Here is a 10,037-nt window from a genome sequence, read left to right on the forward strand (position 1 = left end):
CTCTCTTTTCGCTTCTATCAGGGAACCTCCGCCCTTTCTGGTGTCTGCGCACTCCACTGCTGTCATCATTGCGAACCCTTCAGCGATTAGCCCTCAATATTTTAGCCCACCCTTATTTTTTTTAGTGACATCTCAGACAATGCTGAAAGAATGGCTGCGCGGGTCCTCGAGCGAGGCGGAGAAGCCTGCTGAGGAGAAGAAGCCTGTATCTCGCATGGTAGTGGATGCGGAGAAGCCGCTGGAGACGCACGAGAGCGCCGCGAGCAAGCGCCGCGAGGCGTATGAGAAGAAGCTCGCCGAGTCCGCGAAGGAGGGGCCGCCGCATCCAAGCAAGATGATCACCTACGATGGCATTTTCCGCAAGGCCCAAGGCGTGCTGCTGGAGGGTAACAACAACGAGATCCAGGAGGGCATCACGCTCAACATCGCCCGCAACGCGCAGAACGCGATGATCTCGACGAAGTGGACGCTCGTGAACCCGCAAATGTCCCACTGGGAGGTGAACTTGCAGATGAACGGCTTCAGTGATATTGTGGCCGCCTCGTGGAACACGTTGAATCGCTACCAGCTCATGTACCAGCGCGTCTCCAGCACTGGCGCGATGCTCGTGACTCAGTTCATGGCGCAGAAGCAGGGCGGCATGTCGCAGGGCACTGTGTTTGCCATGACGCAGTACCCGTGGCGCTTTGGGGGCTGCACCCAGGTCCAGTATGTCAAGGACCAGTCGCTGGGCCTGAGCCACGTGCAACGCCTCATTCGCGGCGTCCATGTTGGGACGAATCTCACTGTCGAGCCTACGTCGCACAATTCCTACCTGTCGCACGCCATCTCCCTCACGACCGCGAAGAGGGACGCCGGGTTCATGGCGGAGATGACCCCCAGCAAAGGGACCTGGAAGCTGGCGGCGACCGCCTTCGACTGGTCAATGAACATGGATGCCGCCATCGAGCTGGAGTACATGGAGGGCCGCGAGGGCATGAAGAGCGCCCTCAACGTAGGCTGCCGGAAGAGCTTTGTCGGCGGGGCGCAGCTGACGACCTCGCTGTTAGGCTTCAGTATGGCCAAGGTGAATCTGGATCTGCCCTTTGGAGGCGAGGTACCCGGCGCCAATCAGCTCCGTCTCACCTTCAACTGCCAGTACGACATTCACGCCGGTGCGCTGAAGCAGGGTCTCGTCTTCACAGCATAAACCATACGATGCTCACGTTTTCGGTGTAGTCCGTTGGTTTTCCTCTTCCGCGTCGCTTTGTTATTGTTCTTCCCTTCCGTCGGCGGCCATGTGCATTGTGGCAGTGATTTGGCAGCCCCTGGAGAGCAGCTTGGAGGCGGCGGACATGTGAGACCGATGCAAGGGGCCGTGCTGAAGTAGGGTACACGGGAGCTGGGGAGGACGGGGGGGGGCGAGTGTTGGAAGGGATGAGCGTGGACCACGTTTTCCGGACACAGCGGTGCGAGCCTGGCAGCACCTTTCCTCCCGCCGTCCCATCTTCCAGCACCTCCGCCCCCTTCTCTTTCCGTCTTCTCTCTGGGTTGTTCGTGCTCTTTGCACGACCGGCGCTGCCTCCTGTTGATTGCTCGGGGGCCGTGTTTCCATGGGTGAGTGCGTTGAAGAATGGTCAGGTTTGAGGGGGCACGGCGATAGGGATGGTGGTGGTCGATGTGGCATGTGCGAGCATGAGGACTTTCACGGTGGGAGCTTTCTCGCTTTCTCTCGGTCGGTCGGTCTCGTCATCCTTTTCGCGACTCGTCTGGATGATACGTCGGCCTCTACCCTGCCCTTGCCTTCTCTGTTCCTCCTTACGTCACTCCCACTTCTCCGCGGGCGTTGTCGTCTGAGACTAAATAACTTCGAAAGGAAAAAATATCTACATTGAAACGGACACCGGCAGGGTGAGAGAGGTGGCAGTCACCGCGCCGCTGAGGTCGCACCTCTTCATGCCTCTTCTCCTCGTCTTTTTTGTTTTCTATATAAACTCCCCCCGTCACTAAACAAGGGAGTGCATCAGAACCCGTTTTGCCACCCCTCACAGCACCAAAAACCGTGCACGAAACAAACGCACACAGTGGAGAATGAGTGGCGCTGCTATGGAATGCACTGCTTCCTCCCACAACACGTTCGAGGAGATGCCCTGGTGGCCTGAAAGGCGCCTGTCTCTGTCTTTCTGCGAGCGTGCGTCTCCGGCACGCGATGGCGCGCCCGCTGTGGCAGCAGAGAGCGATGCGGTGTTGGCGGAAACGGCCGCCCACGCATCGGCACAAGTCACTGCTTCAAAGACCGCTGTTCGAGGTTGCTCATAGCTGTGGTGCTTGTGTCACCAACCGTCGTGTGTCAAGCCCCATGTCCCCCTGCAACCTTGCTCGTCTGCTATTTCTCGTCTTCCGGCGCTCCTCAGCCTGCACATGCGCCTCTCTGTGCCTCTCCTCACCCAACGGGGACATCCTTACACCCGATAAGGAGAGCGGCAGTCACGCGCTGCAGACGTTTCCGTTGCGACCGCTTGGCTCATGTGACCATTTTTGTCCCTCAACGCCTGGGATCCTTACAACAAACAAAAACACAAAAACAAAGACCCATTAGCCGAGCACATCCACTCTCCGATGTCGGCGGCGATGTCGCGTAACGTGCCGGCGTCGTTCGCCGCGAAGGACGATGACAAACACTACAAGATGTGCAAGAAGATTGCGCAACTCACCAAGGTGATTTACACCTTGAACAACCGATGCGAGGACAATGAGCAGCGCACCGAGTGGCTGCATCAGACGCACATGCAGGAACGAGCGCAGCTCTGCCAGGAGTACGAGTCGCACCTAGAGAAGCTTCAGCAGCAGATTCGCGGCTTACAGGCAGACAAGATCAACATTGCAGCGTCTCTAGAGCGGTCTCAGAAAGAGCAGCTCCAAGCAGCGCAGGAGGAGTTCAAGACACGACTTGCTGCTCTCTCAGAACAGGTCAGCGAGCAGGAGTCGAGGTATGACAGCACATTGCTAGAGGAAAAGCAGCGAATGGCCTCCGAGCTGGCTGCCGAGACGAAGCGCGTGCGAGAGGGCAAGGACTTGGAGCTGGCAAACCTCGTACGCGAGTACAACGACAAGTACAAGGTCATGCTTGCCGAGCAGCTGGACTCGAGAGATGCGCTGGAGGAAAAGCTCAAGAGGGAGTGGGGGAGTAAAGTCGATGCACTTCAGAGAGAGCTGGCAGCGGCACAGGGCAGCGCGAGCGCGCAGCTGCAGTCGAAGTCCAGGCTGCTACAGGAGGCTCTGCAGCGATGCGCGACGCTGGCCAACGAGAGGGACGTATCAGCGGCTTCACGTGATGAGGCGCATACACAGTTACAGACGCTGCAAGGGCAACTGGGTCGCACCGAGGAGGAGTTGGCGGGTGAGCGGCGCCAGCGTGCGGCTTCCGACGAACTCAAAACGGAGCTGGAGGCGAGACTGGTATCCTTGGATAGCAAGCGAAATGCCCTTCAGAGAGAATGCGCGGAGGCACAGCAGTCCCTGGCAGCTGAGAAGGCGCTCACCGCACGCCAAGCCGCCGCGGTGCAGGCGCTGGAGAACGAGAAAGCATCCCTGTGGACGTCGACGGAGGCGCTGACTCAGGAGCTGGAGGGCTGCAAGGCTGCCCTCACCGCCAGCACAGCACAACGCGACGCCGCGGAGGCACAACTCCGCGATCTGCAATCCTCCTCTACTACCCATGCCTCCTTGCTGAGTGATGTCAGATCGCAGCTAGATGAGGCGAAGCAGCGCTTGGCGACGGCGCTACATCAGGCGGCTGAGGCGGCGCGCATTTCCCAGGCGAAGCACGAAGAGGAGCTGCGCAAGGCGCGTGCGTCGCTGGAGTCGAACTCGTCCTCTGAGCAGCAGAGATTGATGGAGGCGCACAAGAAGGAAAGTGACGCACTTAAGCGGACGCATGAGGCAGAGATTCTTCGACTACAGACAGAGATGCAGCGACTGCACACGGAGAGGGCTGCCACGCACGAGTCGCTTCAAAGGACTGCGAAGGGTGCGGAGGACGCCGCTGCAAAGATTGCCGCCCTGACGGCACAGTGCGAAGAGCATGATGCGCTGCTCCGAAGTCGGGCTGAGGAGAGCGCGGCAGAGCGCCGCCAGCTGGAGCAGCAGCTGGAGCAGCTCCAGCGCGAGGTGGAAGCCGCCAGAAAAGACGGAGCAGAGGGGGCAGCCGCTCAGGCGGCTGCGCTGGAGCGCGCACAGGCGGAGCACGCCGCGGTTTGCGCTGCCGAGGAAGCCGCACACGCCAAGGCGCTTCGTGAGGCAGGAGAGAAGAGTGCTGAGCAGCTCGAAAGCGTTTCCCGAAACAACGCCGCCTTGGTGGCTGCAATGCAGAAGCAACACTCGGCTGCCATGGAGCGAGCGAAGGAAGTTGCAGCGGCGCAGGCTGCCTCCATATGCCGCAACGCCGAGGCCCAGCTTGCTGCTCTGCGGCGCGACTATGACGAAAGACTCGCTTCGGTGCGTACGGCCGCGGCGGCGACTGAGGGAAAACTTCACACGCTTATCTCGGAGCTGCAGGCGCAGCTGCGTCAGGCTCTTAGCGAGACGGCGGCGCTTCAAACGTCCAACAGTGACATGCTTGAGCAGCGGCAGGCGGAGATCGCGCTGCTGAAGGCCGCCATGGAGAAGGCTCAAACGGAGGCAGCTGCCGTGCTCGATCGTACGCGCAGCGATGCTGACGCGCAGCGACGCGACGAAGTTCACGCACTGGAGGTGGCGCGTCAGTGGCAGGTTGCTGCGGAGCGGCAGCGCTATGAGGCCGCCGTGGCAGCTGGCAAGGAGCAGATGGCGAAAATGGAGGCGCGCTTCGACGAGCGCATCGAAGCCGCGAAGGCACACCTACAAGAGACTGTGGCGGCGCTGAAAGCGGCGCGGATAAAGGACATGCAGGAGCTTGAGGAGCAACTCAACATGGCGCATCAGCTGCGGGTGCGTGAGCTCACCGCAACGCACGACGCTGAGCGCGGCCAGCTCCAAAGCACGATTGGTACAATGGACATCAAGCTCAAAGAGCTGATTTCCTCGATGGCCAGCAAGGAGGAGAAGTTAGACAGACTCCTCGCCCAGCGAGACCAGTTGCTAGAGGAGGTCGCCACGGCGAAGCGCAACGGTGCGGCCGCTGTAGTGGCCGAGCAGAACCGTCGTGCGGCGGACCTGGAGCAGCTTCGCGTGGAACATCAAAGGGAACTGAAAGCTCTCGGCGATACACACAAGGAGATCGTGGACGATTTTGTGCGGCAGCAGGCCGAGGAGCGGCGTGCGCACCAGGGTCTTGCAGAAGAGCTGCGTAGCACGGTAGAGGAGCTGCAGTATAAGTACCACTACCGCGAATCTCGTCCAGAGGACGTCGAGCTCATTAATAAGCTTCTTCAGGACAATAAGGAAAAGGAATTGGCTTTGAGCAAGGCCTACGAGGACATGCGGCTGTACAAGCTGGAGCTCATCAACAGAGAGGAGAACTACAACAAAGTCTTTGGCCGACACCCCAACGTGGCGGACTACTCTGCCGTCGCACAGGCCGCCGGAAAGCGCCCGTCCTCGCTTCCCCGTATCGGCGCTACACGCCAGCACTCGACACGGTAGCCGCATGGGCATGTCTGCACACGAGCAGCTGCGTGTGTGGGTGTATCTGTGTCGGCATTTCTTGATTGTTGTGTTGAGTTGTCTGTGCCGTTCATGTGCATAGTGCTTGCTCCGTCTTTGTTTACCGATTCGGTTTGACGCGTCTGGCGCGTGCGTTCTGTAGCCCCCTCACGGCATCTGGTCGCTTCGCTCACCCCGCCTCTCCCCTCATGGCACCCCACACGGCCCCGCTGGGCTCGGCCGATTCGCGGAGTTTATGTGCGTGTCTGCTGTTCGGTGTGCTGCCGTGCTCGTTGGCTCACGTTTGCAGAGAGAGGGGGATGCTGTCGCGGCAGAGTGCGGGAGCCCATGTATACAATATACTAATAGAAGTGCTTTATACGCTTATTTTGTGTGCTTCTCTTCGCGTGCTCCGGGCCGTCTTCTCCAGCTGTAGCTGTTGTCTCTCATCACTTCATCGTTTGTCCGAGCAACTGCGCCTGAGGACGCAGCGACTTGGGGAAGTGAGCGCAGGTGCGCGCCGAGAGCAGCAACGGACTGACAGACTCACATTGCAGCAAGAAACAAAGAACGTCGATGAAGCGAATGCCGCTAGTTTGACGGTGCTGACCGTTTCCCTTTGTCTTTGACCGGGCGCTGCTGTCTTCAATTTTCTGTCCAGGATGGGATATCCAACCCACAGATGCATCGAGACAGAGGTCATTTGGGGCGCATTCGGCAGACCGCGTTGCCTTGATTGCTGCTTTGGTCTTCTTTTTGTTTTTGGACACAAACGCCCTCTTCCCACCGTTTCGCCCGCGCCGCACCGCCTACTGAGCGTCGCCCACGTGCCTGTTTCGACTTTCGTCTTCTTTCGTGTCCTTCTCTCCTCTTCCTCTACGCACGCACACACACGCACGCACATTGCGATGCTCGCGTTCGTTTCGCCGCCTCTCTCCCTTTCTCTGTTTTGCTGTCTGGCGATCGTTCGTTCGCATGTAGCTTCCTACTCGCCTCCCCCTTGGTGTCGTCCCCCCACCCTGCATTGACATCTTCTTATCGGTATCGCCCTCCTTTTGCTCGATTCGTTTTTTTTTCGTTTGCCCATCACTCCTCCCCTCTCACGCATCAACTCCCTCGTCAACCCCTCAACGGCACCGTTCGTGTCACACACCGCGCGAAAGAAAATAATGGTCAACGCGTTCGCCGAGGAGCTGAAGGCTCGTGGTAACGAGGCCTTTGCGGCGAAGAACTTTGAGGAGGCCATCGTACTTTACGACAAGGCCATCGAGGTGGACTCAACAAACTTCATCTATTACAACAACCGCGCCGCGGCGTACCACGAGCTCAAAAACTACGCCAAGGCGATCGAGGATGCCAACAGGTCCATCTCTATCGAGAACAACGCCAAGGCGCACGCCCGCCTCGGAGCCGCACTGTGGGCACAGATGAAGTACCGCGAGGCGAAAAACGAGTTCGAAGTGGCGGCGACAATGGATCCCTCGAAAACGTCCATCAAGGACAGCATTAAAGCCCTGGAGCAGCTCATCAACCCAATGGCCTCCACCTCTGCCTACGCGAACCGCCGCGGCGTGCCGCACCCGTACGAGTACGCCCGCGCCGCGGCAGCGGCCAACGCGGCAGTTCAGCTGTGCGGCGGTGAGTTCGTGTCTGTGGAAACAGGTACGATCGGCCTCGTGCTTGACGTCGCCGTTGTCGTCTTGGCGGCACTGCAGCTGGTGGCGTCGATGTTGGCGCCGTCCATGGCGAGCACCCTCTGGGCGTATGTTCTGCTCATCACCATGGGCCAGCAGGCCTTGGTGATGCGCGTGCGCAACCTCCTGCAGTTCAAGATGGACATCCTGAACTCGTGGATGTCGCACTTCTGCTCTCTGCTGTTTACTCTATGCTTCTTTGCCCAGCTCACCCGCGTTCGACCGATCATGTTCATGGTAGTCTTCATCGCCGCCTACGGCGTGGTCGACCTGGTGCACAAGCGCCAGCAGGTCGCCGCCCTGATGGGTCCCGTGTACCGGTTTATTGCGCCATACATGCAGCAGGCCGATTCGGCTAAGGATGCGATTCGCATCTTCACCGCTACTGTCGAGGCGCTGCTCCTCTTCACTGTCATGTTCACCGGCGGCACCTTCTTCACGCTGGTGTACATTCAGTACGCAAAGTACCGCTACAACCACGACGGCTACGTGAAGCTCGCCTTCAAGGGCTTGCGGCTGAACATAACCCGCATGACCACCAAGTCATTCATGCCGCAGGCGGTCGACCGGTATGCCCAGAAGTTCTTTGATCTCCTCGACAAAGTCGCCAGCCAGCCGATTTAAGCACTCCTGTCGAGGGCGCATATGCGCTTCTCTGTGCGTCTGTGGGAGTGGGCGCCCACTCCCACACACCCATTTTGGTGGCCGGTGAGGGAGAAGTGAATGCCCTGTACGGTTGCTCGGCCTCTTTTCCGTTGTCAATGCGCGGTTGGCGTTCTGCTCCACAGAGCAGACGTCTGTGTGCGTGCGTGTGTGGTGTCTTTATCGCCCAGTGGACTTGCCTGCTCAGCGTTGCGCGTCGCTTCTCTCCCCTCCCTTGTCGGGTGGGGTGCCTGTGCTTTCTGTTGTCATTTCAGCCTTTTTGTTCTGTTTTTCCCCTCCTGGTTGCCTGTTGAACAGGCATTCTTGACTGGAGGCCGAGGCGCTGACGGACTCTTCATGTGATCTTAGTTTCGCCAGCAGCGAGCAGCGTATTGCCGGCTCTCAGGGTGATCACAAGCAACGAGGGGGGATCGCGGAACGAACTGGCAGTAAAAGGAACGCAGCGAAAATACAATAATAATAATGAAGGCAACGCATAAAGGACCCTGCACGGGACTACGGCTAAAAGATTCATGGACGGTGCTGCATGTTTGTGTTTGCGTGTGGGTGTGTCTATGCGCATGTGCGGTCGCATCGCTCTAGTTGAAAAGAAAGACATGATTGTTGGTCTGGGTTTCCTGCGCTTTGGTTCCCTTTTGTTTTTCCACCGTCTCTGTATCCCACTTCCCACCCCATTTTCGCTCGGGAAGTCTGCCCCATCCGCCGCCATTCCGACCCGCTTCACTTTTCGTACTTTTCTGATTTGTGTGCACTCTGTTGGGCTGGTCTTCGCCTCCCGTTTTTCTCCTCATTCTGTGGCCGTCTTCGACAGTAAGCGTGTAGTTGGTAATTGTGAGACACCAAGGCGCAAACAAGCGAGAAACCGAGAACACCAAGGCAAAAGGTGGCGCAGAAGTGCCATGACGTGTTCTCGTGTCCATGCGAGTGCGTGTCTGTGCACCTCTTCTTCTTTTTTCGTGTGTGCGCCGGTTACACCCCGCACCCCTTTCCCATTTGACTGCGTGCAGCAGAGGTGGTGGACCGCCTCCGATAGCGGACACGTGTTGCATCTTTCCTGCTTCACTCTCGCCCGCCTCTCCCGGCCTTGCGTGCGTACACCAGAGACTCACTGGCGCATCTTTCTTGAACCGCCATCCCCACCCCTACTTCCGCCATCCCCCACTCCTCTTTGACACTCCCTCAGGGTTGGCACCGACTTGTGGCCTACGAACGTCGCCTTTTCAGAATCGCTCCGATTCAGCAGTTCGACTGAGTACCTTTTCAGTTTGCTTTTGGTGAGCGCGAGGGTGACACAGACACGTCTGTTGCCCTTCGAGAGTTCGTTGTCTGCTTGCTTCTTCTTCGCCCTGCAGACTCCCGTCGCTACTCATGCAGCAGCAGCAGCAGCAGCAGCGGCAGCACAGTTCGCACTTCGCGGAGGAGCGCGTCGGTGACCGCGGCGCCGCCTTCGCAGAGCCTCAGCCACTCCACAACTCGGTCACCGGCGAAGCGGCGGGACAATCTCTGCTCGAGGTGGAGCGTCTTGCGGAGCACGGCATCGGGGCCGCAGACATTACAAAGCTGAAGCAGGCGGGGATCTTCACGGTGCCTGGTGTGCAGATGCAGTGTAGGAAAGACCTCATTCAGATCAAGGGCCTCTCCGAGGCGAAGGTCGACAAGATCATCGAAGCTGCGCGGCGCGTGAGCGAGGTGGGCTTCATCACCGGCTCCAGCTGCCTGCAGCAGCGCAGCACTCTTCTGCGCATCTCCACCGGGAGTACGGCGCTCGATCAGCTGCTCGGTGGCGGCGGTATCGAGAGCCGCTCCATCACAGAGGCGTTCGGGGAGTTCCGCACCGGCAAGACGCAGATCGGGCACACCTTGTGCGTGACCTGTCAGCTGCCGCTGGAGATGGGCGGCGGCAACGGAAAGGCGGTGTACGTGGACACCGAGGGAACGTTTCGCCCGGAGCGGATTCGGCCCATTGCAGAGCGCTTCGGGATGGACTCAAACTCCGTGCTGGACAACATCCTTGTCGCCCGCGCCTACACGCATGAGCATCAAGCTCACCTGCTATCGATGGTGGCGGCCAAGATGGCG

The 10,037-nt window shown here is 59.1% G+C and overlaps 4 protein-coding genes across 4 annotated transcripts in view; all 4 read left to right on the forward strand.

Annotated features, from left to right (window-relative positions):
* Positions 1 to 139: 139 nt before the first annotated feature.
* On the forward strand, positions 140 to 1,189 carry LMJF_35_4860 (conserved hypothetical protein; the record flags this gene model as incomplete). The annotated part of the gene is made up of 1 exon (XM_003722833.1): positions 140 to 1,189. The coding sequence occupies one exon, from the start codon at positions 140 to 142 to the stop codon at positions 1,187 to 1,189; it is 1,050 nt and encodes a 349-aa protein (XP_003722881.1).
* Positions 1,190 to 2,598: 1,409 nt separating this feature from the next.
* LMJF_35_4870 (conserved hypothetical protein) lies at positions 2,599 to 5,601 on the forward strand (the record flags this gene model as incomplete). The annotated part of the gene is made up of 1 exon (XM_003722834.1): positions 2,599 to 5,601. The coding sequence occupies one exon, from the start codon at positions 2,599 to 2,601 to the stop codon at positions 5,599 to 5,601; it is 3,003 nt and encodes a 1,000-aa protein (XP_003722882.1).
* A 1,169-nt stretch (positions 5,602 to 6,770) lies between these two features.
* LMJF_35_4880 (conserved hypothetical protein) lies at positions 6,771 to 7,919 on the forward strand (the record flags this gene model as incomplete). The annotated part of the gene is made up of 1 exon (XM_003722835.1): positions 6,771 to 7,919. One exon carries the CDS (start codon positions 6,771 to 6,773, stop codon positions 7,917 to 7,919), a length of 1,149 nt encoding a protein of 382 aa, XP_003722883.1.
* Positions 7,920 to 9,326: 1,407 nt separating this feature from the next.
* Positions 9,327 to 10,037, forward strand: part of DMC1 (RAD51/dmc1 protein) — a gene marked incomplete at both ends in the record, with an annotated part of 1,095 nt that continues 384 nt past the window's right edge. Inside the window, one exon of the mRNA XM_003722836.1 lies at positions 9,327 to 10,037. This exon is cut by the window's right edge and continues 384 nt beyond it. Coding sequence (XP_003722884.1) covers positions 9,327 to 10,037 — 711 coding nt within the window.

This window comes from Leishmania major, chromosome 35, assembly GCF_000002725.2.
Source record: "Leishmania major strain Friedlin complete genome, chromosome 35".
In the NCBI taxonomy this organism is placed as follows: domain Eukaryota; phylum Euglenozoa; class Kinetoplastea; order Trypanosomatida; family Trypanosomatidae; genus Leishmania; species Leishmania major.